At 40.1% G+C, this 27,596-nt stretch overlaps 1 protein-coding gene across 2 annotated transcripts in view; it reads right to left on the reverse strand.

The window, feature by feature from the left end:
- Positions 1-27,596, reverse strand: part of DCAF5 (DDB1 and CUL4 associated factor 5) — a 91,583-nt gene that overhangs the window by 43,974 nt on the left and 20,013 nt on the right. For both annotated transcript variants that reach the window (XM_052646377.1, XM_052646376.1), the window contains exons 2-5: positions 23,142-23,285; positions 20,648-20,684; positions 19,558-19,697; positions 17,650-17,779 (exon numbers count right to left, since the gene is read on the reverse strand). In XM_052646377.1, the coding sequence (XP_052502337.1) occupies positions 17,650-17,779; positions 19,558-19,697; positions 20,648-20,684; positions 23,142-23,253 (419 nt within the window). In that variant the 5' untranslated portion in view covers positions 23,254-23,285. The remainder of the gene's footprint in view (positions 1-17,649; positions 17,780-19,557; positions 19,698-20,647; positions 20,685-23,141; positions 23,286-27,596) is intronic.

Below are 27,596 nucleotides of genomic sequence, written 5' to 3' on the forward strand. Positions count from 1 at the left end.
AGGAATTTGCCAACCTGTCCTGATCATAAAAACATTCTGCGCCACCGCTAGCCAGTCAGTCCTTTGTCCCCCAAAGCTGTCTTTTCACCAGAGGGAAGAACTCTAATACCTCAGTTACATGTGGAAACAAGGCCTGGGCAAACAGACTTTATTCCTGTTAAGTGTAACATGGAAGGAAAGAGAGAAGTGACTTAGAAAAAATGGTCCCTAGAACTCCAAACATCACAGAGAAGAAGCCTAGTCCTGCTGTAGGCCCCAAGTAATAGTCCCTACAGACCGATGTTCTTAAAACGTCCTAAACACTGGCCACACTCACACACATACCGGGAATGAATGACAGGGCTACTGAGTCCAGGTATTTCCTTTACAGGGTGTCCTAGCTGCCACAGGCATGCCGTGTTTCCCAAACACTAAGCTCAAAAGCAATGAGAATCTTTCAAATTTGAGATCAGCCTGGAGTGTGCAAATAAACCGGCATCTGTATACAGGGCTGACAAGAAGTTGGGGGTGGAAACAAGACTCAACAAAAAGAAACTTGGCCAACCCCACCAGCCACAGCAGCAGGGGTTTGCATCAGCTGAGAAAGCTGGGGCCTCTGGCAAAAGCCCTTTGCATCCATTAACAGCAACTTCTCTGCAGATTCCAGTCAGACCTGCAGGACAGGCATCTAGGCCCATCCCATTCCCACCCAAGCTCCTAAATCTGCTGCTCTCCAGGAGTCTGTTTGTGGATTCCACAAGAGTCACTAACTTTTCCCCCCTTAGCTTCTGGGCAGGGGACTCCTATCTCTCACACAGAGAGTGCAGGTACATAGCAATCCTGCTCCTAGAATGTTTAAGAGTACAGCTACCAAAAAAAACCACCAACAACAACCAAAACTGTAGCAGCAGTTACTAAAACAGAATACTTCATGTTTGGGGGCAATAATCCCTTCCGAGGGATAGACTGACACCTGAAATTCAGAAAGTGAGCTACATTAACTATAATTTCTCAGCAGGGGTTCTGCTGCTGGCTCCTCCTATTGAGAATGGTAAGAATGATCTAGTTCATCAGGAAGAAAAGGCTTAGAAGTAGTTTCCCCTCAAAGTCAAGACACAATGTCAAAGATCCTGTTGTTTATGATTCCAAGGGTAAGATGTGTGATAAATCATCTGGTACTTTTTCTCAAATAGATTCTCAGGATCCATATGCAGACAGTCTAATTCAATCTGAGAAGTGGGCCCAGGAATCTGAATTTAACAAGCAACCTTAATTAATTATGATGCATGCGACTTTCAAACCACTCTTTGAAAAACATGGTTCCATTTCGGAATTTGGGGCGAGTGCGAAAATAAGGTGGAGAGAAAGCAGATTACTAGAAGCTAAATGAAAAGCCAACTACACAACATGGCACTTTTTTTACAGCCTAATGCCTAATAGGAGAAAGGACTCCAATTCCTTTTCAGATCAGAGTTCCACTCTACCCACAGTGCCTGAAATGTTTCTCTCCTGCCCTCAACACATTCCCTGAAGGAGAAGTTTCTCGTTTACTCTTTGGAGAACTGACGGTACCTATACACAAGAATGTCTCAAATTTGACAGTGTCTCCACTCCTCCCGAGAAGTGGCTACCATTGCACACCCAAATGAGATGAGCGCTATCTTGAAGGGACTAGCAACAAGTTGAAATGAGTTCAAACCAAAATATCCCTATAAGAAAAAGGAAAGCAAAAATCAATTCCTGGCGTATCTTCACACACTGCTTCCCTGGTGGCTCAGAGAATGAAGAATCTGCCTACAATGCAGGCAACCCGGGTTCGATCCCTAGGTCGGGAAGATCCCCTGGAAAAGGGAATGGCAACCCACTTCAGTATTCTTGCCTGGAGAATTCCATGGACAGAGGAGCCTGGGAGGCTACAGTCCATGGGGTTGCAAAGAGTCAACATGACCAACACTTTCATTTTCGACCTATCTTCAACCAAGCATTTGTAACAAAATGCAACAAGAATGGGACAGGAGGTGATTGAAAGGTCAGCACGTAAAAGGCCCAGAACAAAAAGCAAGAGAACCTCAGAACATCAGGAAAATATTCCTCATTAGTGTGATCCTCTGGTTTTTGGCTTTTTTGGTGTTTCAGCCCCTCAGAAATAGTCAATTGGATTTTTTTATTGCTTTGGCAGGATAAAAAGAACATTTACAAAAAGTCTTTGGCCAAGGTTAAAGTCTTGGAACAGAAGAGAAATAAACCAAGGCTGTTTCCCAAAAAAGTGACTGGGGGTATCACATTTAGCACAAGATAGAGCACCCATAAACGTTCCAAGATCTGGCTTCATGAAGCTATACTTCCATAAATTTATGACTAAGTAATTCATCAAATAGTGCCAACAAGATTTTCTAAAGCCCACTTCCATGCATTTCCTCAGAGTTACTATGTGAAAGTTTCCTAACACCTGTGAAATGGCTGGAGTCAAGGCACTGCTATTCCAAATCACAGACATCAGAGCTGGTGCCAGTCAACCAGAGAGGAAAATGCAATGTCGCATAGGTAGGAAAAAATCTCTCCCCTTCTGTTTCTGCTTTAGGACAGGATGACCTGTAAGGAATACAGGAGGTTGCATTTTGTACTTCGTATAACACAACACACAGAACAGGACAAATCCTAGAGGATTTGTTAACTAGAATTAAGTAAAAAGTGAACAGGTTCAAAAAGTTACAGCCCGTATCAGTTCTGTTCAAGTATATTCAAGATCTTGGTAATCCTGTAAACCTTTTCTTTCTTCTGAAAAAAAAAAATCCACTTTAAAAAATCATTTTATTTATTTATTTTTGGCTGTGTGGGCTTTTCTTTAGTTGTGGTAAACGGGGGCCACCCCCTAGTCGCGGTGTGTGGGCTTCTTGCTGCAGAACACAGGCTCGAGGGCATGTGGGCTCAACAGCTGCAGCTCCTGGGCTCTAGGGCAGGCTCAGCAGTTGTGGCGCACGGGCTTGGTTGCTCCACAGCACTTGGGATGTTCCCGGATCAGAGATAAACTAGTGCCTCTTGCAATGGCAGGCGCACCCTCCACCACTGAGTCACCAGGGGAGCCTTCTTTCTTTCCTTTTTTAATTGAAGTCTAGTTGATTTACAACAGCAAAGTGATTCAGTTATATATATATGTGTGTGTGTGTGTGTGTGTGTGTGTGTGTATATTCTTTTCCATCATAATTTATTATAGGATACTGGATGCAGTTCCCTGTGCTCAGCAGCAGGACCTTGCCGTTTATCTATTTTATATAGAGCAGTTTCTATCTGCTAATCCCAGACTCCGAATTTATCTCTCCCCTTCTCCCTTTCCCCTTTGGCATCTAAGTCTGTTTTCTGTGTCTGTGAGTCTGTTTTGTAAGATTCCACATATACGTCATATCATATGGTACTTGTCTTTCTTCCTGATTTACTTAGTATGATAATCTCTAGGTCTGTCCATATTGCTGCAAATGGCACTATTTCATTCTTTTTTGTGGCTATACAGTATCCCACCATATATATACATATACATAATATATACACACACCCCTCACATCTTCCTTTTTAAAAATTATTTTTAAAAATGATCACGCTGCACACGTGCCTGCAGGATCTAACTTCCCCAACCAAGGATTGAATCTGGGGCCATAGTAGTAAAAGCACTGAGTCCCAACCACTGGACTGTCACGGAAATCCCTGGCACATCTTCCTTAACCGTTTCTTTTATGCGAGTTGGAAGGGGAAGAACCTGGGCTTTCAGGTACTGCAGAGCCTCTAATCACCACCTTCCAGAACAGGGGCATCATGCTCAGAGCTGAAGTGATCTACAAGCCCATGTTTTTGTCTTTGGCTCAGGGGATCCCAAAAGCCACATATAACCAACCAAGATCTCAACCCTATACAAGATCTCAAAATGAATTAAAAGGCAGTGCCATAACGGATTTGTCCTAGGACACTCGTGATTTTTCTGTAGAATTAGTGACTTAGCATTCAGTCATCTCAGTCCATCAGATGATTTGCTTATTCAAAAAATCCCCCTTTACTGCAAGCTGTGGAAAATAGAGAAGGGTTTTATGAGCAGTCATTTAATCTTCATCCTAAATTATTAATGGCTCTACCTTCTGACAGATGTTACAAAGCATCAGCCCTGACCTCACAGTGTGCAAAGCTGGAGAGGGAGAGCTTAATGAATACAGATTGGCAGGAGGAAGAAAAAAGTCAGGGGAAGGCGGGAGACTAAGATGGCAGTTGCTACAGCAACAGTAAGGGTGTAGAAGGAGTGGGTGGGAATACAGGCAGGTAAACAGCCAGTCCCTAATGGTGGAGGAAGAAACTAGGTGGGTGTGCTGACTGTCAGGGAACTAGGCCACAGAGCCAGAGGGCTGTTAAAGGGGAAAGAGGCAAAGCCTAGAAAAAATGCTAAGCAGAAGAGGGTTTGAAAACAAAAATCACAATTTGATCCCTTCTACGAGAACACTTATGCAAACAGTGGAAAAGAGGAAGAGAGAGGAATGCAGTGGGAAGGCCAAAGTGCTGACTGATGAGACGTGATTATAGGAGACAGCCTGTGTCATACAGGAGCCGCTTACTGAGTGTCCAAAAACCAAAGTCAGTTCTAGTTGGCAAAAATGTAGATGCCTTAAGATAATGGTTTTCAAGTGTTTTTATAGTAACCCTTTATAATAAGCTTATTTTATACTGTATTCCAGTACACCCATGTTTATTTAGCATAAATTCATTAAACAACTTGCCATCTACTGTGTGCAGTGCACCGATTTTCCATTTTCTATTTAATGAATACTTGTGACCACCTAAGTCAATTCCATGGCCCTATGGATTACTGAAAGAGTTTCCTACCTTGTCTTCATGCCTCTACTCTTGGCACATGCTTCAGTTCATCCTGAATATGACAGCCAGAGGGATGCTGAACCCTGAGTCAGACTGCGTCATTCATTTGCCAGTGGATTTCAACCAGGCTAAAACTCAAACTCCTTATAATCCCAACAGAGACCCTAGGCAACTTTCCCCACCAATCCCTCATGTTTGACTCTACCTCCTGGCACTCTTTTTCCCTTACCCTACCTTCAACCACATGATGCCTCCTTAGAACACATCAAACATCTGCTCCAGGGTCTTTGTACTTGCAAATCCAGAGGGAATGTTCCTCCCCAGATATGAACATGGTTCATTCATTCACTTCTTTATTCAAATATCCTCTTCAATTAGTCTGTTCTGATACCCAATGCAAAAATGAAACCTCCCCAATGCTCCCTGTCTCCCTTGCCTGTTTAGTTTCTACTAATGAATCACCATCTTACATACCATTTATTTTGCTTCTTATCTGTCCTTTCCCACTAGACCATATCACCTTTTATGTTGCTTCCCGTGCATTCCAAGTGCTTAAACAGTGCCAGACACGTACCAGCATTCAATAAATAGATGCCGCATGATCGAGTGGACCATGAGCAGCAATCTGAAACACTCTGACTTTACAACATTAAAAAAGCAGGCTCCACAAAGGTTTACCTGGCTCCTGACATTTGTCTGCTCACAAAACCTAATCTTGAGAGGGAAGCAACAGAGCAGCAGAAGAATCAAAGAAACAGTAGGAGGCTTGGAGAACATCTAAGTCAGTTTTCTATTACAGGCAAAGAACTGTGGCCCAGACATCAAATTATTTGCCAATGACCACTCAGGTTTTCTCTGCACTGACACCACCACATATCCTTCAAATGAGTCAAATTTACCTACCTGCTAATAAGCAGTCAACAAAAAAGGAATAGTTTAACAGGTAAACACATATCTTAATTATATCTTGTACTTTAACGCAAGTTCCTCGTATTTGTAGGATAAAAATTCAAAAGGAAGATTAATAGTCAAACTTTAGGAAGTCAATTACAAGCTAAAAAAAAAAATTCATTTACCCATTTTCAGAAAGTAGACAGTGAATTCTATAGGCTTTGAATACATGCCCTACCCAATCATGTCTAAAATTAGATAGTGATAAACATTTAGTTTGATGGCTATACTGAGAACAGTAAGAAGATATGTCAATCAAACTATAGCATTTAGTTAATTTATTTTTGTACCGTTCACTTTATTTTCCAAGTTTTCCTACAATTAGGATAAACTTCTGTAATTTCAGAAGAAAATATGTTATTCTAAAATGTCATCTCAAACATACTCCTTTAATTAAGGGACCACAGAAGGTAGCTTTGAGGGAAGTATGAGAGAGCTTAACTGAAACTTCCGGTGATGTGCTGCCCTACAGGGTTCTGGTGCAGATGCAAATCTGAAATTAAGCCACTGTCCTAAATTCTTTAAACAACAGTTAAAAATTTGCAAAGGACTCTAAAATTACCAGTGTCCCTCACCATCCTTCTCAATGAAGGAAAATAATATCCCTCCTTTGAAAGGATTTTAAGTAATAAACAGGCCCCACCTTGGTTAGCACTGGACACAGTACCAGGTTAGATCTGAAACTATACTTAGTTTGGTTTCTCTTTGCAGATACACCATCCCACTTCCCAGGTACCTATAAATAAATGGCAAAGTATATTATTGGAATAAAAAACAAATTCAAAGTGCAAAGCATTTTATGTAGAATCCAGAAACATTAGCAAGGTTCCTGGAAAGTCTTCCATACATGGGTAAATTCATGGATAAATGAAGCCAAGATTATTAAGAGTATACCAAGATATCCCTGTCTAAAATATGTGACTCACAACAGATAAAGTACAAATGGTCAAACCTAAGATCACAAAATAAAAAGTTCAAACTACGAAGAATTCACTGATTCTTCATAGAATTCACTGATTCTTCAGTGATTCTTCTTAAAAGAATCAGATCACAACAGATACCCTTGAAGAAGCAACAGGTTTTTCATTAATTTCCAAAATGTTTACATATACTTTGTATCAATTAACCCTTACAATAACCCTATAAGGTGGATAGTGGAGGTTATCATTATTTTCATCTCAAATTGGAGGAGACCTAGGTCCTAAATGTTTATATGACTTGGCCCTGACCATACAGTAAATAAGAAGCGGAAATAGGGCCAACAAGTTGTTTTCTGCTTCTTGGTTCAACAAGATTTCACTGACTACATGGTGGAGATGAATTATTCCACCCAGCAAAAAGAACAGCATCAGATGACAATACATCAAGGCCAGAAGGATTCATCTAAGTAATTCACTTCAGATCCTTCCCTGTAGTTCAGTAACTCATATATATGTAACTCATATATGCATGCCCTTACTGAATAACCATTTATTGAAAACCTGCTAACTATTCTAGATACTATGCTAAGCACATGGATTTAAAGATGAAATAAGATGGGAAAGACATTCTCAAGCATTAATGAGGGACAAGAAAGCCATCAGTTTCCTTCTATAATATGAACAATGTTGTAATAAGGGGACTATGTCCTGTGCAAGACATAGGGAGAATATCTATCCCTCCACTGGGAACACAGGAGAGAGCAGTCACGAAAGACTTCCTGGAAGAAAAATCTAAGCTGACTCTTCACATAGAGAGTCAGAGAGATGATTCAAGTTCTTAACTGGCAAAAGAAACAAGATAAATCTGGACATGTTAACACATGGATAAATTCCCAAAAGATACTGATGGGTGAAATAGTCAAGTTGTAGAATAACTGCATAGCAGTACATCATCCGTGTGAAAAACATACCTCCATATAGGAACAAAAACCATGTATTTTCTACAGGTACATGTATAAGCATAGAAAACCAAAGAAAAAGTTCTGGAAGCATATACAAACTCTTAACATTCATTACCCTCAGGAAAGTGGGCAGGAGACCAGGATCGGAAGTAGTCAGGAGGAATTTTAGCCTTATTCATAGTTTTTAAAGGAGCATGCTATTATGTATTACTTACATTTAACTTTTTACTTTGAAATAATTATAGACTCAGAGGAATCTAGGGTTTCCCTGGTGGCTCAGATGAAAAAAGCTGCCTGCAACGCAGGTGACCCAGGTTCAGTCCCTGGGCTGGGAAGATCCCCTGGAGAAGGGAATGGCAACTCACTCCAGTATCCTTGCCTAGAGAATCCCATGGACAGAGGAACCTGGCAGGCTACAGTCCATGGGGTCACAGAGGCAGACATGACAGAGTGACAGTCATTCTCAGAGGAATTTGCAAAGAAATTTTCGTGTAAAAAGAGTTTGCAAAGAATAAAAATCATATGATCATCTCAATAGAGATGCAGAAGAAGCTTCTGACAAAACTCAACAACCGTTTATAATAAAACTCTCCAGAAGTGGGTGTAAAGGGAACATATCTCAACATAATAGAGGCCATATATGACAAACGTACAGCTGATATCATACTCAACAGTGAAAACGTGAAAGTATCTCCTCTAAGATCAGGAACAAAACAAGAATGGCCACTCTTGCCACTTTTATGCAGCATAGTTTTGAAGACTTAGCCACAGCAATCAGAAAACAAAAAGAAATAAAAGGGAACCTAAATTGGAAAGGAAACGGTAACATAGTCACTGTTTGCTAATAATACGATACTATATACAGAAAATCAAGAAGGTTCTTTGAACCCTTTACCCAGACTCTCCCAGTGTTACCACCTTGCATAACTATAGTTTGATATCAAAACCAGGAAATTTACATTGGTACAATCTATGGAGCTTATTCAGATTTTGTCAGCTACACATGCACTCATTTGTGTGTGTGTGTTGCTCTATGCAATTGTATCACGTGTATAACTTCAAGTAGTCACCACCACAATACTTATGTGTACCATCACCACAAGACTGCCTTTTATAGCCACATCCACCCCTTTTACCACTAACCCTAACACCTGGCAATGACTAATTTGTTCTCCATCTCATGAATGTTACATTAGCTCATGAGAAGTGACTTGGCAGCAGTTCACTTAAGGTTTATCCAAATTGTTGCACGTATCAACCGTTCAGCTTTTTGTTTTTTATTGCCAAGTAGTATTCTACAGTATGCATGCACTACAGTTTTATTATTTTTTTTTAAACTTCTTACAGATTGAAAAACGTATGGATAGTTTCCAGCTTTTGGGTATTATGAATGAAGTTGCTATGAACATTCATGTACAAGTTGCTATATGAAAATAAGTCTTCCTCTCTCTTGGATAAACACCCAGAGTGCAACTGCTGGGTCAGATAATAAGTTCATTTTAAATTTATAAAGGAACTACCAAAACATTTTCTAGATATTTTGTACTATTTTACATTCCTATTCACAATGTATGACTGATTCAGTTTCTCCACATCTTCACCAGCATTATTTGTATTTTAAAAAGCTGAACTGAGAAGTCAGTCAATGTATTTTAAAACAAAAGACAAAACCAGACATTTTTGGCTTCCTTATGGTTATATACAACACTACCTATGAAATACTTTTGTAACCCCTGCCAAAAAGAATCAAACCTAAAACTGTTTCAGTCCCTAGACCCAATACCAATTTATGAAAAAAACTGAGCTAAGAGGGAACATGCTAAATGACGGCATAAACATGCAATCAGTGCAGCTGCCCCTTGGCATCTATGGGGAACTGGGTCCAGGAACCCCACAGATACAGAACCCGAGGATACAAAGGGCCTCCTGTAGAATCTAAAATGCGAGAAATTCCGTAAAACAAATAATCCAGTTTCTTTAACAAATAAGTTACAAGAGAAAAAAATGAAAAGTAGGCGTATCCAAAGACTCAGAAGCCATGTCAACTAATTGCTTGGTACATACCTTATTCAAATCTCGATCCATAAGAACCAACTGTAACATTTAGGAGGCAATTAAGGAAATGTAAACACTAAATATGCAATGGTATTAAGGAATTATTGCTAATTTTTTAGGTGTGATAATAATACTATGATTTTTAAAAGAATTATCTTTTCATGGAAAGTAATATGGCAGTTCTTCAAAAAGTTTAACATAGGATCACCATATGATCCAGCAACTACACTCTTAGGGATGGAACCAAAAGAACCAAAAACAGGTATTCAAACAAATACTTAATCATAAACTTAATAGTAGCACTATTCACAATAGCCAAAAGGTAGAAACGACTCAAATGTCCATCAGTAGGTGGATAAACAAAATATGGTATATACATCCATACAATAGAAAATTATTCAGCCATAAAGAGGAATGAAATACTGTACTGATACATGCTTCAATGTGGATGAATCTCAAAAACTTTACGCTAAGTACAAGAGGCAAACTAAAGGTCACAGCCATAACACGTAAATCCGCAGATACAGAAAGCAGACTGGTGGTGGCCAAAAACTAGGGGAGCAGTATTCTGGGGAGTGACTGCTTAATGGGTGTGGGTTTCATTTCGGAATGATAAAAATGCTTTGGAACTAGACAGAGGTGGCACTTGCACAACACTGAATGAACTAAATGCCACTAAAGTTTTCACTTTAACATAGCTAATTTTAACTATTTAATATAGTTAATTTTATATCATGTGAATTTTGTCTCAATTTTTAAAAAAGAATATCTTTCAGAGATACATACTAAAGTATTTACAGAGGAAATAATACAAAGTTACATGGAAATGAGTCATCTCAGTGGAAGAATAAATGAAGTAAGATTGTCCACGGGTTAATTATTTAAGCTGGGTGCTAGGTGCAATGGAGTTTATTTTAGTATTTCTCAGTGTGTGTGTGAGAGAGAGAATTTTTAAACATAAGAAGTTTTTTTTAAAGAAAAAGAGTCGGGGTCTGGTATCATCTCCCCCTGAGTAAGAGGAGTTGGGAAGTATTAAAGGGAGGATATGAAGTGGAACATGCTTCCACAACTCCCATACATTCACCAGGCATTCCCCAGATGCTCTGGTCTGAAGCTAAGCCTCTTGCTATAAAAAGGCACATTTGTGTTTGGTGAGAATGAATAGACACAGGGAGGCTCTGGCCTAAAGCCAGAAGACCCTGGGTCCAAATGAACACAGCAGCAAATTCAACACAGATCTCTCAAAAATCACAGCTTCCACCTTGCAGGATAAGCAAAGTTGCCAAATCACCTGGGGTATGTATTAAAAAATGGCAGATTCACAGGGTCTGCCCTGGATCGACAACTCAATCTCTGGGTCTGTGCTCCAGGAAGCAGCACTTTAACAACCTCCCCAGGTGATTCTGATGCCCTCTGAAATTTGAGAATTACTGGGATAGGATAATGGGGCCCTGGTGTCTTTTTGCAGCGAAACTGATTCTAGAGCTCCACCTTGTGGCCCAAACACTAGAAAGCAACTTTGTCACAATTCTTAACTTGCTTACATCGCTAGTTTAAATCATTGAAAACCGTTCAAAGCCCTGCAAGAACACTTACAACCTCCTCTAAGGGTTTATTCTCTGCAGATAACATTCTGATCCATGCTATTACACTTAGGGAGTTAATGAAAACATTACAGAGAGCTAGCTTTGAAAATACATACTATTTCGTGAGGAGTGTAACACTGCACTCACTATTTATTGAAGGTCATAACATTCTAAGCATTGTGCTAGGCAACAGATATAAAACATGGCCATGTCTTTAAAAATCCACAGAAAAACATGCAAAGTAATAGTACAGATTAAGACAAGTGCTTCCTTTCTGAGAAGGAATTTCTGAGCACTAGAAAGAAAAGACATAATCTTTTATCTGGAGATAAAACATAGTCATAGTAAAGATAATCAATGATGGCAAAAACAGTAACTAAGACATGCAACATGAATGCCACAAACCCTAAGTACTTTACAGAGGCTCTGGATAGAGTGATCCTTTCTGCCAGAAGTGAGGGAAAGCTTCATTCATTCAACATATACTCTGCGCCAAAACTGGGCTAGGTGCTGGGGACACAGCGAGTAAAAAAAGGAAGGACGCTTTAAGAGAATGTAACAGGGAGATAGAGCAAGGACGTCTGCACCGATGGGCTTCCATTTGATCTTGGACCTTGAAGGGTAACTAGAATTTGAAAAAGATAAATTTTCCTTTACGTGTGTTTGTATGTAGAAGACAACCTACAAGGGGAAAAGGGCCACTGGCACCAGAGAAGAGGTTGACTGCTTGCTTAACAAGTTTCCATTTCGTCCATAAACTAGGTCATCCATTCATTAAAAAAAAAAAAATTTCTTGGAGCATCCCACATTACTGGTTCTGGGGAATATGGCCATAAACAAAGATAAGAAGCAGACTCTAGAGCTCCTGGGTAGGGGAATGGTAGATATATGTTGAAGGACATGTGCTGTGTGCCAGAAGCAAGAGCAAGTTAAGAAGCTAACCAACACCTTAGAAGTCGACACCTTATGGAAAGAGTAATATGGACCTGAAATAGAGCAGAGGCTTTAAGAACTGAAAACAGTGGCCAGGCACTAACACAGAGCAAGGCTGGTTATGGAGAGGGATTAAGAAATAGAAGAGGCATATGGGACTCTGGGATTTTAGCCAGGATCATTACAAGAGTGATGGTGACATTAATAAAGAACTTAAGGAAGGAATACAGTTTCAGGGGAAAAAGAAGTTTTTATTATGGGTTTAATAGATGAACATTTGCCTGAGCACTGGATAGGTTCATATAAAAAGTGAAGATGGGTGAGTGGGAGAGAAGAGAGAGAAAGCAGAGCATGAATGACTTTTTTTTTCCAGCCTTTGAAGCTGAACTCTTGGGCTCTATTTTCCCACAACAGTATGAGCAGCCCTTAAAGGCAATGTGGCAGAGACTGCCCGGCTGTTCAGAAGACAGAGCTGCACTTAATTTGGTCTCTACAGAAGTAGGATTGGCCCAGCCCCAGAGAGCAGATATCTAGGCCCCAAAGCCAGGTGAGTTACTAAGAGCAAGCAAGTCCTTCTTGACAGCAGGAATTTGCATTTACTGCCCATTTACACAACACGTAAAACCACCAGCTTATGAGGTAAGTCTACAGGAATTCCTGGCTTGCCCTAGCTTTATTATTGAGTGGGAAAGAAACACTCTCTTTATTATCCTTGTCAAAGCAAGACATTGTTACCTGTCACAGAACTAATAGTTCCTGACAAAAACTGACAGAAACTATAAAGACAGGAGAAAGGGGAGAAGTAGTGAGTGAGCAGACAGCTAAAACAGGCAGTGAAAATGGTGAGACAAGGAGAGCAACAGCCGGGGAAACTTTACTTTTCCTTAATGCTTTGGATGTTCAAGGAGCTCAGTTCTGAAAACCGCCCAGAGGTCACTGCAATAGACCAAGCAAGACATCACAAGACATCACTTTACATATAAACGAATGAAACCTCATCCAAACTTGCGATTATACTTCTATATGTGAAGTTTTCTCTTATCCAGTCGTTGTACTCAGGTTACCTACCTATGGTCCACTCATTTGCACTAAAACCCCCAAAGCAAACCTTCAAATTCCTAAGACGACAGGGCCAGGGAAGTAATGTAAATGAGCGGAACCACCTGGGTTAAGACGTGAAGGCGTGGTGGAGCCGGCAACGCATCCTAAAGGTTTCAAGAGCAACAAACCCCTGATTCAGCTTCGGCTGTTGCCATATGAGAATAAAGGGCCAATGATTTCAGGTCTTTTGACTTTTTCAAGTGATGCTAGAAATTTTGATTTTTTTCTGTGTAATTTTCTAAACACTATTACATCATGTAGGTCGAATAAAATATCCCTGTGGGTTGAATATGGCCTATGGGCAACTAATTTACAACTTCTGTTCTAAAACTTTACAAAAGAAAAATGAATACCATGTTCAGAAAAATGAATAGCATGTTTTTTGTCCAGGGCAAAAAATTAACAGAGCAAAAAGTCTGGAAAGTCAGTGTGCAAACTGGGGCTGGGCCATAAGACAGTGAAAAGTGAGGCAGAAAGTCTAAAGGACTCAGACTTTAGAGTTGGATAGGTCTGTATTAGAAAAATTTGAGAGGAATTTTGACAAAGTTTTATTTCAAGGAAGCACAGATGAAAGAAAACTAGGATATACAGGGTCCCTAATTGATTTAAAAGGGGGAAGGAAATAACACACACACACACGTTATTTCACCTCTCTGTATGTACCTTGACTTCTTTATCATTAAAAAATAATAACAACAGAATCGATTTAATAAGGCTGTCATAGGATTAAAAAGGAATTATCCATATAACTGTCATTATCCCCAGCAAATCATGTTTAATATATGTTAGCTATTATTTATTATTATGAGGCACCGAGAGGTAAAGTAACATGCTCAAGATCCCACGGCTATTAAGGTGTACTGCCTGGCTTTGCATCCAAGATGTACTTCAGATCCTACTCTCTAAACCATCAAGCTCTTCGGCCTCCGTTTAAAATCTGTACAATAAGTAAGTCAGGTCAGATGACAACTGAAGTCCCTTCTAAAGCTGACACTTTATTCTGAAAGCCAGGCCTCTCATCAGCTTATTTCAGGGCAACAGTGGGACAAGCACGAACCTGTCCACACTCCTATGGGCTGCCTGCTGAAGTGGAGCGACACAGCTCAGGCTTGGGCAGGGAAAGAAAACCACTCTAGCACGGAACTAACCCTATGGTAAGGTAGGAAGCAAAAGGTATTCAATGTGAGCCCCCTTTGTTGTTCCATGAAGATATATTTGTTTCTAGGAAGCCAGTGGGCCACTCAATCAGGCCCAGAACGCACAGATGTGCCCAAGCTACAAGCTGGAAGTTACTGAGAAGTCGGCTAAGGAACCACAATAGGCTCTAAATCAAGAATCTTTAGAACACCGAGCAACTCATTCCCTTGGGATTCAAGGGTCTCTGTGAGAACCTGGTAAAAGCTCTCCTTGTTCCTAGAAAAAAAATGCCACACATGCCCACTCAGACACACAAGCACACATCATTTTACCTGCGATTATAAGGTGCTCACAAATTCTCGAAAATCTCTCCCTAGACATTAAAGTACCCCTGAAACAGATCACCTCTCCTGTTCTAGGCTTGTCCTCCCAGGTGATTCAGAAGTGTGCCAAGATTTGGGGGCTGGGGTTTCCAGGCAGCTGTGTTAGGAGACAAATCACCCACTGCAACGCAGCATAATTAATCCCATATGGAAAAGACAAAGGGCTATCTCTTTTTCCCCACACCAACTTGTACTGAGAAAGTTCAAACAGAAACGATCTGCACTTTAATCTCCAAACACTACAGGATGTGGAGAACAGGACCCCAAGAATATTTCATAGCTTTTTTCTGCCTCGTATCCAAAAAATTACATAGAACCTTAGAAAAGATGAAATAAACAGGTAAAAACATCCCAGTCTCCATAGCACTGTGCTCTTCCTTTTACTCCAAAAAAGGAATCAGTCAAGAATGCCAATTAGCTTTACTAGACGACTTTTCTCCCATATGGGCTTTGAAAACTGTAGGTTACCAAAGAAACCACATAACCTTATGCATAAATGAAGTAATCAAAACAAGAACATAATATTTTCCCCCATAAGACTTGTAACAGTTTACATGTTAATGAAGGACTACGTGTTAATGAGATATATGTGGTCTTGTGCAGTTGAGAGGTTTGTAAATCAGTGTAGCCTTTCTTGGTGGTGGGAAAATTTGACAATTTTTATTTCAAAAAGATGTAAAAACATCCATTCTTTGTTTGATGCAGCAATTCCCTAGATATTTTGCAAAGGTAGGCCAAATATGTGTGACCAGGGTCAGTGAAACATAGTTTATAACGGCCCAACAGGAAACAAGAAGTCTGGTTGCTGGGTCCATCACATGAATGGAAAACCAAGTAGCCATCAACAGAATATGCTAGATCTGTTACGTGCTGATATGAAAAAAGCTGCAAGACATATTATTAATTGAAAAAAGACGCTGAAAACAAGGCATTATTATGTGGTTCTTTTAGTTTAAAGTCTTCTAAGGATATGTATTTTTTATGCTAGTTATATGCATTAAATTTTGTTCTTGGCAGATACCTAAGGAACTGTTCACCGTAGTTACTTTTGGAGAAAGTGACTAGAGACCAGCAAAGAGAAGAACGGTACTGACACAAAACATTTAAAAACATACAAGCAACAGAGATCAGCTTGAGATAGGACCTTCTTTTTATCTTTTTCTTTACATTTTTCTGGATACAGACCCTAAATTTAGTAAGTGTTACTATAAATATATAGCAGAAATCTCACTTAGAATTTTTTAAAGAGAAAGAAGCCATGTTTAGTGAAGGGATAAGTAGAAAGGGGAGGAGGGCCCAAATACAATGCACAGTACGAAGCTGGTGGAGGAAAATCAGGAGAAACATTAACATTCAACCGCCCTCTTCTCTCAAGACACTGCTGACATCATGAGCTACTCAAGCTTTCCACTGGGGATGAATAGCTCAGGCCTCACTCCAGTTGCCAGCTATTCATTCTCAGTACAGGAGATAGCAGGCTGGGAGAAAGCTGGCATCGTTAGTCCAAATTCTGCCTTTTGTGATATGGACAAGGCAGAACAGTTGCTCCCGAAGAGCGCAAAGTGGAGAGAATGCTAAAGCTAAACACAGGAGACTGTCTTGCTGGCAGAGGACAAGCCTCCCTAAGCACACAGTGCAAAGGCACCACAGGGGCCCTGCTGCTACACGCACTCCCATCACATGGAAAAGGGAGAGCCAGGTGCACATGCAACAGCGAGCAGGAGAAACCTCTGCTGCCCTATGGAGCCTCAGGGATCCCTGCTCAACACCAGGGATGCCCTTCTGGGATCCCATAGTTCCAGCCTCATCAGACTGCCCCATGGAGAGAATTAGGACTGAAAAATCACCAAGGAAGAGAATCCTCTGTACTTAATTGCCCCTTTCATCTGAGGCCCGTGAAATAAACCATAACCTTGTTTACTCTGCATGATACTCTTCTGCAATAGTGCCTTAAAGTGGGAGGTTACTGCCATATGGAATTTTCAGAAGAGCGAGCAATGCATGTAAATCTTTCATAAAGCAAGGTTTGGCTTTATATGCCATAAAAGGTCATAGGTGCCATAAAAGGCCATCTCTCCCCCATGGGATTTAAGGAACATGAAAGAGGTTCCTGCTTGCCCCATCCACGTATTTCTCTTAATGATGTCTGAAACTCCCCCATAAGTGATCAGCTCAGAATTGTCCTAAGAGTACTCTTTAATAGTGCAAACACAAGGGGAACACATCCCTAACACTGCAGTGGTAGCTCTTAACCTTTACTGTTGTAGTCGCTGGTCCTTTTGAGAAATGGAAAGAAAAAAAAAACTTCCTCCTCACAAAAACACACTTAGGTGAATATACAATATAATTTCCATGCAATTTGGGGGTTCACAGTTCTCCTGAAGTTCATATCCCCTTCAGTCTGGGGTTAAGAATCCCTCGTTCAGTAGTAAAAACCACCATAATTCCCCTTCCATGCATCTGGGGAACCATGGACCTAAAGATAGAAGGTAGTGCTAAAGCAAGGCTTTCCCATTGCAAAGTTTGCCTAGAAGTGATCCTGTCTAGAGCCCAGATTACAATTTATGACTTCTCCTTAGCAAGGAGTATGGATATCTCACTCTGCCTGCCCGCTGGGAATAGAGTTCTCCTGGCTTCAGAGAAACCAGGATACGTTAGGAGATGTCCAACTGAGATCAACTGCCAACCAGGTTCCCACAACACATGCTGGCTGATTATATTTCTTGAAAGTTCAGGCAGGGAAAAGTTCAGGCATTTTATAATGCACACCTTCTGAATAAAAGGAGCTCACCTCTGAGGTTTTCGAATATCCCAGAGTCCCACTCCTTCCTTTGAATTGGCTGTGGCCAATAACCTGGGCTCCACAGGGTTAAACATGACACTGTGAAAGGCTGATGGATAGTTGGCCAGGCAGAAGGGCTCTGTGAAGAGAAAAATTCTGATCAGTCCACTTCAGGCACTTCTGGGTCAATGGCAGGTAGACAAGCAGGAGTGTGAAGGCAAGGAGGAGCACAGCCTTTAACAACTACCCCACTAGCATGCTTACGCACAAAGTCCCCACGAGTCCTGGCACACACCCTCTGTACACAGAAAGTCTGAACACAGCAACTTAAACACATATGCACAAAGTTTAAGCTGTAATACTGAGAAATACACCCAGCACCTATTTAGATCCTGTAACAAAACAGAAATGGTCATTGTAACCAGGAAGGTAAGCTGTTTCACAGTAAGTAAAACTGAATTCCTCATGAGCTAAAAAAAATTCACACTCAATTACTGGTAGGATTATTATACCTTAATCCAAATTTACCAGCTTTAGAAATTAAGTTTTATAACTATATAGACTTAAAATAACAGTGCAGTTTTTCCTTCTGGCAATATTGCTCCCTAAATTGAAAAGAAAATGGCTTCAGTCTAGAATTTTAAGATTTCATTTCAACTGGAATACTTAAAAAAAAAAAAAGACATCTAATACTTGAACTTCTCCTGCATCCAGCCAGCTCCTATGTATATCAACTTCCCCTAGAAACCCGACAGCCTCCTGCATATACTAGCTGGCTCCAGGTGAGGAAGGAACCACTCTGCTGCCTGGGAGGACTCAATCCTGTGGAAGTTGTTTAGAAGCAGTAGGTGGAAAGCACTCCTCAGTCTATGATTCCGTACAGGATACGTCACAGGCCTCTGTTGGGGGAGAGGGCACAGGGGGTGCTCAATCATCTCAGCCAGGAGGCAGTTCAGACAAAGGAGAATTTCATCTAGGAAGCAAACCATTACATTCAACCACAGATGCTGCTTTGGCTACCTTATCTTCCTGACCCTGAGAATAAGCTTCTCCTATAGCCTGGACCTCAGCAATGAGCACAGACCAACATATTAAATGCTCTGCATACAGAATAAAGACTCAGAGCCTGCCAGACAAGGCAGGCAGGGTAGTAACTTGGGCACAGAGATATGGCGCTGACAAAGCTGCACCAAGAGTGCGGCTGTGGGTGGCACTGAGGGTATGCTGGAGAGAAGAGCCTTTGAAGACAGAGCGACGGAAATCTCTCTGCAGGAAATGAGCTGAAAAAGAGAATTTCCTGAAGAACTTCAGTGAAAGTCAACAAGACAAATTCTTCATTTTACATTTCAGAGATGCAAAGAAAACATTCAGAAGAGGAACTCACCCAGACAATCCCCCTTAAACAGAGTGTATCTGCTATCATTTTAAGTTTCTATACACAGTTAAGGTGGTATAGATCTTCAACCACAGTTGAGGGTCTGTGGTTCTTCCAGCAAAATAACAACCCTGGAACTAGGATACAACAAATTGCACAACACCCCCATTCTCTTAAATAACCAAGAATATGTGCATTTCAGCACCATGCACACAGCTGGCCCTTGTGGCTCCCCCCCACAAATGAGGCACCACACATTCTACTCCTTGGGGCTACCTCACAACAAGACACTGTGGTGTTTACACTACTGCAAAGGTCTGTGGATCACAAGTGACTGGAAGAGGACTGGCAAAGGTGCCTCACTGCTGACTACTGGGGGGTAGGATGGGACCTCCAGAGACACACATTCATGTCCCCATGTGAGCTTCCTCTCCCTTCACAGCACTTCCGCCCAGGTTACTCAAGTCATAAACTGGATCTGTGATGAAACTGACGTCAAACTCTGCAGCACAGTCCAGCTACTTTGTGCACAGGGGCCCTACCTCCATGGGGAGATTCCCGGATGTCCCAGATGAGAACCCGGCCATCATCGGAGGAGCTGGCAAAAATGTTGTCATTCACAGGGCTCACTGACAAGCCATACACCGCATCTTCATGAGCGAACACATCTAAGGTCTCACTGCTGAGAGACAGAGAGCAGAGAGTGGCACACAGGCACATACATACACACACAAATAGCGCAGAGTCCCAGCCCTCTAGTTCCTAGAATGAAGCTCTTTTCATTTCCAGGAGAAAGTCAACCCAGCTAAACCCAAAGGATATTACATTTACTAAAAAGTAAAAAGTAGGTATTCACCTTTCAGGTTAAAGGAAAAAGGTTATTATTAAAGAGACAAGACCTCACAACAAGTTTGTTTGTTGCCCTAACTGAGCGTGTTTGAAAGTGACTCAAGGGAATTCCCTGGCAGCCCAGTGGTCAGGACTTGGTGCTTTCACTGCCAGGGCCCAGGTTCAATCCCTGGTTGTGGTACGAAGATCCCCACTGTACTCCTCCCTACCACGTGCCCACCAAAAAAGTGACTCAACATATGAGTTTCACGTTTCGACTTACTACAGAACTCATCTGCTTGTGCACAGACTTGGGGAGTGGTGCTGGATTTCCAAAAAGTGAGGGAGAACAATCAAGCAGCCCTGATGCCAGCAAGGGAAGAAGAGGAATTCCCGATGCCCGGCATGTGAGAAAATGCGTGGCCCCAAGCCAGGCTGCCTCAGTTCAGATCCTAACATCACGTGACCCTAAGTCACCTAACATCTCCATGCCTCAGTTTCCTAATTGAGATCATAATAGTACTGCCTCATAAAATTACTGTGAGGGTTATGTGTTTCCTTCCCTTCTAACCTTGCCCTTTAAAATTTCACCAGAAAACTATAATTTTATATCAACTTTGTAAATCTTTTTACAAATCAAAATTTAATTTAAAAACTATTACCGAAATCTTTTTTTCAGCCAAACAGTTGATTTTATGCTATTTACCTCAAAAACAGAAGAACTATTTTGGTCTAAAGAGATATCTGCCTTTCTTCATATGAAAAACAGAGTTAATCACTTTCACATGTCAACAATCTACTTACCTTTCAACATCATGGAGGATAACTTGCTCATCATTTCCTGTAAGGGAAAAAGCAGACATTTGACAATTCCTGAAAAGTGGTCCCATTCATATTACAATTCAGTATGTTAAAGATTTCAGGGAAAACAAATGAACAAAGTCAGTGTTAATAAAAATTAAGACTGCTAATTAGGAAAAAGGTTTATAAAAATCATTAAGAAGGATAGGATATACTTATAGAGAATTTTTAAAAGCATAATAGCAACTAGAAATAACAAAATAACAATCTCCAAAATGCATTATCCAATGATTAAAAAAACAAAAACAAAACAATGGCTCTTCAGGAAAAGAGTAAGTGATCATTGGCAAATCAATCAACTACTCTAAGCTAGTGTTTTTTCGTTTGTTCTTTTTTTTTTTAAAACAAAACATTCATTATCTGTGAGACCTGGAATAATATGTTACTTTTCTATGTCTCGGCAAAACGGGAATAATTGTGTCTACTTCATAGTAACTGTTAAGATAAAAGTGTAAAAGCATTCAGACTAGAACTAGGCCCCCCAACAAATGTTTGCTGCTATTCACATCCTCATCATCTTTTATAGCATTAAAATTTAATGATGATGATACTAAATGACGGGAAGGTTTTTATCCACAACTTTTTTCTCTTGCATTCTCTTTATTCCATCAAGGCATCTAAAAATACTATACACTCATGATGTGTATAGTCCTGCCTTCACTTGGTTTATACAGCTAACAAATAGAAACTCCAAAATGAAGACAGTAAAAAAATTTCCCACTCTATGCTAAAAGTATAAGCAGTAGAGATGTGGCTAGGTCATCTTAAAGTCCTCCCTGTAACTATTGTGGGTTCATATGAAGTAAATCAAACCCGTGTCAATGCCTTATAGGTAACAGGCACAGTGTGACGTGCTGAAGCTTGAGAGAAATAAGTGAGGAATTCAGTCTACCTGCACGAACAATTAACAGTGACAAGATGGGTTAGCTTGTAGTGATATGCTCTACCATGGGGACACAAATAAAGGGGCAATTGTGTCCTTTATGAGCAGGGTGAAAGTACATGGGGAATATGTTTTTATGGGAAAGGAGACACTTGAACAGAAACTCAGAATTCTAACCGATGGGAAGCTTAGGGTAATTGGTGGGGTTGGACAATAATCATGGCCTGTGGAAAAACAGTAATGGCACTTAAGATGGCAAGTGGCTTAGCAACCTAGAGCACAAGATGCGGGGGAGGAAAAGGAGGCCAGGCAGGGAGATTGGGTAAGGTCAAAGGTTCACAGGATTGATTTAACTTTTCAAAGAAAACTTGTATAAGCAATGAGTAAGGAGATACTGGTAGCAGAAGTCACAGAAGGACACTACAGTAGTCTAGGCCAAAACTGAGGACCTGAATCAGAGCAGTAGGTACAGCAAAAGGACAGAAACTAAAGGATGAATATGAGGCTTTCAAAATATTAGTAACTGGTGACTTACGAGATGTAAAAATGACAGAAAGACACGTTTGGCGCGGATTTTGAGATTTCTATAAGACTGGACCATATAACATTGTCATTGCTGTAGGCTGAAAATGCTTCAATGTCAGCAGGTCCTTAAAAGGTAAACCTAACTATTTAGATAATTACTTGAATGGTGCTAATAACTGAGGAAGGGAATCCATGAAACAAGAGGAAATCCTTGTGCAGGTGAGAAGGACAGAAACCTCAGCTTTAGATCTGCTGCATTTAGACCACTTCTGGAACACAAGGCAGATGTGCAGTGGGGACGCCTGCAGTGCAGCAGAGAGAGTGTTATTCGCTTAGTCATTTCTGACTCCCTGTGATCCCAGGGACTGTAGCCCACCAGGTTCCTCTGTCCATGGAATTCTCCAGGCAAGAATACTGGAGTGGGTTGCCAGTCCCTTCTCCAGGAGATCTTCCCAACCCAGGGACTGAACCCAGGTCTCCTACATTGCAGGAAGATTCTTTACTGTCTGAGCTACCATGGAAGCAGAAGAGAGGTCAGGCCTAGAAATGTAGTGGTCAGACAGGAGTGTGATTGATGGATGCCATCAAGAGGCTGGCTTGACAGCAAGCCATTCCAGTTATACCCCAACAGAACATGTTTTCAAACCGGAGCCACTAATGGGTCACAATACCAATTGGAATCACAACCTTTAAAATCTTTAAAAACAGAATAGAAAAAAAAAAACCAGAGTGAGTCACACATAGTACAGTTAAGTACTCTTTCTAATATGTATCTGTGTACCAGACTGCAATGTGAAGTTTTCTACCAAAAAAGATAGAAACAAGAGCAAAGGAGAGAAAGGACAGACAGACATTAGTCTGATATGTGTATCTAAACTGCTACCATACAGAGAAGACAAGCTATGGGAAACCAATATTTCCACAATTCAATGGGCTAAAGGAAAGAAAATTTGGAGTAATTTTAGCATTACTTTATCTGAAATCCCAGCCACAGTCAATTTCCCAAGGGGAAATCTCCCTTCTCCTCACCTCCAGAGAATACTTTGGTGTTCCCACTGTTGAAAGCCAGGCAAAAAATGTTGGAATGATGTTCTCCTTTCAGCTGTATGGGCTTAACTCTGGAGTGGATAGCCTGTTCCATGTGCCACAGTAGAACCCGGCGATCATCTCCTCCTTGAGAGGGGAGCAAGAATCTAGGGTTAAAACAGCTGGCATTTCAAGGCTGATATTTCATTTTTCTAGCCTGAATCCCATACTTTTCAAAACTTCATCTCCCCACCTCCATGAGACTCTAATGAGCCACATAAACCCAGAACTCTATCCCCTTAATCATCAGTGGACATGTGGCTTCTAAGTCACTCACTCTTCCCCAGGAATTACATCTTGAACAGACACACAGAAATTCCTAAATTTCCAGAGACCCAGTCATTTACACATTTCTTCATTTGCTACCTAAAATTCTTCCACTAATGTTTCCCCACTTTTTTTCTGGTCTAACAGAACCTGAGTTGCTTTCTACTTCTTGCAATCAAAGAACTCTAAAGAAATTATCCCAGAATTTAAAGCATAATAGTTTCCAAAGCACTCTCCTTGATGAGATCTCATTGACTACGGGACACCAGACAAAGGATAACTGAGGAACTGCCTGTCACAGCAGCAGGATCAAGACAGAACTTGGCTCTGGTGAAGCTCAGTCCAGCTCTTTCCTCTGCCCAGCTCTTTATAGTCTGAGTAGAATGAGCAATATTCTACTGTATGCGCCAGCTCCTAGAGAATGAGAAGATACACGTTCTGCTGCTAAGTCACTTCAGTCGTGTCCGACTCTGTGTGACCCCATAGACGGCAGCCCACCAGGCTCCCTGGGATTCTCCAGGCAAGAGTACTGGAGTGAGGTGCCATCACCTTCTCCAGATACATGTTCTACATATTCTTTATTTTTGCAAATGCATTATACATGTCTGGAAGGATCAACAATGAACTGTTAAAAGGGTTTACTACTTCCCGGGAGTAGGATTAAAAGAGAGATAGAACACCTGTTAGAAAGTTTTTACTCTTACTTCATAGATTTGGCACGGCTTGACTCTTTATAATAAGCCTGTATTATATTCCTAATAAAACTGTAACTTACAACAGGGCAGAAAAATAGTAAGTTCTATACTTCCGCCTCCCCTTCTCCATTCAATATAATAGCTACAAACTGTATCACAATCATACAAAAGCGTACCACTAGACGCAACCACTAAATCAATAAGTCTATAAGAACTAACACAGAAAGATGACCAAAGGTCTTTGTCAGGGGAAAAACATTTAGTGTAAAATAGTATGCATACCAACATCCTTTTGTGTAAAACAAATTTTTAAAAAGCTCCATGACAGCAGGAACCTTGTCAGTTTTGTTCACTGCAGACTTTCTAGCACCTAAGTGAATGCTCCAAAGAGTAGACACTAAATTAACATGCTTATGCTTGCATGTCTATGCTTGTATTTGCATATCTAGATGGCTGTAAAAGAAGTTGTTTTCAGTGGACACCACTTCTAGGCTAGGGCTACTGGGAGACTTTTCATTGTGATAAAATATATATAACAGAAAATGCAGCATTTTAATCATTTATGAGTGTACAGTTCAGTGGCACTAAGTATATTTGCAGTGTTGTGCAAACATCACCATTATCCATCTCCAGAACTTTTACATCATCTCAAACTTTTAGTTTGAGTACTGTACCCAATACTTATTCTGTACCCAATAAACGATATCTCTCCCCAGTGCTCAGTAACCATTATTTTACTTTCTGCCTCTATGAATTTGATTACTCTAGGTACTCCTATATAAATGGAATCATATAATATTTGTCCCTTTGTGTCTGGCTTATTCACTTAGCGTAACATCTTCAAGGTTCATCCATATGGTAGCACATATCAGAATTTCATTCTCTGTAAGGCTGAGTAATATTTCATTACACACATACCATATTTTTTTAAGTTCATTCATCCATCTATAGATATTTAGGTTGTTTCTACCTTTTGGCTATTGTGCATAGCATTGGTAAGAGCATATGGATGTATAATATTTGTTCAGGCCCCTACTTTCTGTTCTTTGGGTATATACTGTTGGAAAAATCATTATGTTTTAATTTTGCCATAAACATATTTCCTCTTTTAGTTAAAAAAAAGTAGAAAACAGAGTAGCCAAATCAAACTTAATTCTCCCTCCTCTAGAAAGAAGCTGCCTTCATTCCTTGAGTTCCTTTGTTTCTTGGGATTCTTCTTCCTTCCATTGTTGGTCAAAATCAAGTTGTGTCCTCCTCCAAAGTATTTCATTTGTCTACCAGAATGATCCCTTAACTATGACCCACAATGTTCTTTGTTTATGATTTGCCTAATTCAACTAGGCTGGCCTGGGATGGTTATTTAAATTCCATATCTCTTATAAAGTTAAAGTCATGAAAATAAAGTTTGGGGGTTTGTTTGCTTTATTTTAATGAAAAATGGCATAAAGAGGTTTTCCTCCCTCTTCATAGATTTGGGCAAACCACAGGCACTTGAGTTCTACATAGTCTCTACTCTTTCTGTTTTCCCCCACCACTTGAAGCCATAGGTCAGGGACTTGGCACTGTTTTTGCTACTCTGTATCTTAGAGAAATATTTTTCTGTGCCCACCTCTCTATCAAAAGTGCAAATTAAAAGATAAAGAGGCCCACATGTTTCTTCCACTTACTCATGTTTCTAATCTAATCTTCCTGAGCCTGACTTTCATCAAATACATACCTAGGATCATAATAGCTCTACTCTCATGGGTTTTATAGACTATAAGGTCAACTACAAGAGAGTTAAATAACTAGCCAAGGCAACAACAGTAAATATAGTGGTTGGTTAAGTCAAGATTCAAAGGGCTTCCCTGGTGGTTCAGCCGGTAAAGAATCCACTTGAAATGCGGGAGACCTGGGTTCGATCCCTGGGTTGCGAAGATCCCCTGGAGAAGGGAACAGCTACCCACTCCAGTATTCTGGCCTGGAGAATTCCATGGACTGTATAGTTCATGGGGTCACAAAGAGTTGGACACAACTGAGCGACTTTCATTTTCACTTTCACGATTCAAAAGGAAATAGTTAAAAGACTCCATAGTTCCCATTCTCTTAACCACTATTGTAGATTGTTTGCATTACAAAACGAAAAACAAAGCAAATTCAGTTGATGAACAACTGAAAGGATTCTCTGCCTTGGTAGCACAACTCAAAACACAGTAGGTAAGAATAAAACAAAGGACCACAGGAATAAAAACAGAAATCAACTCAACTGGAGTTAAACAGAGGGAGCAGAGACAGGGACCAAGAAGGGACTGTCTGAAATGATAAAGATTCTAGTAGCAACACACAAAACTGATCATGGCTTATTTTGAAGAAAACACAAAAATTTCTACAAATCAATTTTGAAAACCACTAGGAAAAGAGGCAAATATGACAACAGATATTACAGAGGATCTCAACCTCTACAGTAATTAGACAAATGTAAATTATAGATCTCTTCTTTCAAAATGGCACAAAGAAATGTACAAGAATGTCCACTGCCTCACTGTTCATAATAGCAAAGAAAAAAAAAGTATATAACATAAATATCCATCAATATATGAACAATAAAACAATTGGGATGAAAATACAAATAAAATCTAAGCTCAGTGGAACCAGTACCCAGCATTTTAAATGAGCTAGATACATGTACCAAAATGAATAAACTTTGAAAACCTAATTTTAAGTAATAAAAACAAGTTTCAGAAGGATATATAAAGGAAAACATTAAGTATTTAAATATGCAAAACATCACCATATTATTTAAGAATAAACACAAACAGTAAAAGGGGACCTCAAATGTATGTGTAAAATTTTGTTTCTTTTTTAAAAAACTAAGATTAGAAGCAAATTTAACAAACTACCAACACACTGTCAAATTCGATATATCTCTTCCTATTTAAATATTGCATGACATTGTTATATCTTTTAGGTATAGTAATGGTATTGTGGTCATGCTAAAAAAGAAAAAAAACTTCTTATCAGTTAAGGATGCATTCTCTAATGGGGTTAAGTGGTGAATGTCTGGAAGTTCCTTTAAAATATTCCAGAAAAAAATGGAGGTGAATAGGTGATAAAATATTAATTGTTATAGATGGGTATACTACATTTTTGTATATGCTTGCACATTACCAAAAATTTAAAATATATATATTTTAAAGATTTTTTTTTTAATGTGGACCATTTTTAAAGCCTTTACTGAATTTGTTACAATACTGTATCCTTTTTTATGCTTTGGCTTTTTGGTCAGGGGGCATGTGGGATCTTAGCTCCCCAATCAGGGATCAAACTTCATCCCCTGTATTGAAAGGTGAAGACTTAATCACTGGACCACCAGGGACGTCCCTATATATTTATATATATATTAATGTTCATGATAGAAAAAGAAAATAAAACTCTCCAGGATGTGCTGGGATATCCA

This window comes from Budorcas taxicolor, chromosome 10, assembly GCF_023091745.1.
Source record: "Budorcas taxicolor isolate Tak-1 chromosome 10, Takin1.1, whole genome shotgun sequence".
Classification (NCBI taxonomy): domain Eukaryota; kingdom Metazoa; phylum Chordata; class Mammalia; order Artiodactyla; family Bovidae; genus Budorcas; species Budorcas taxicolor.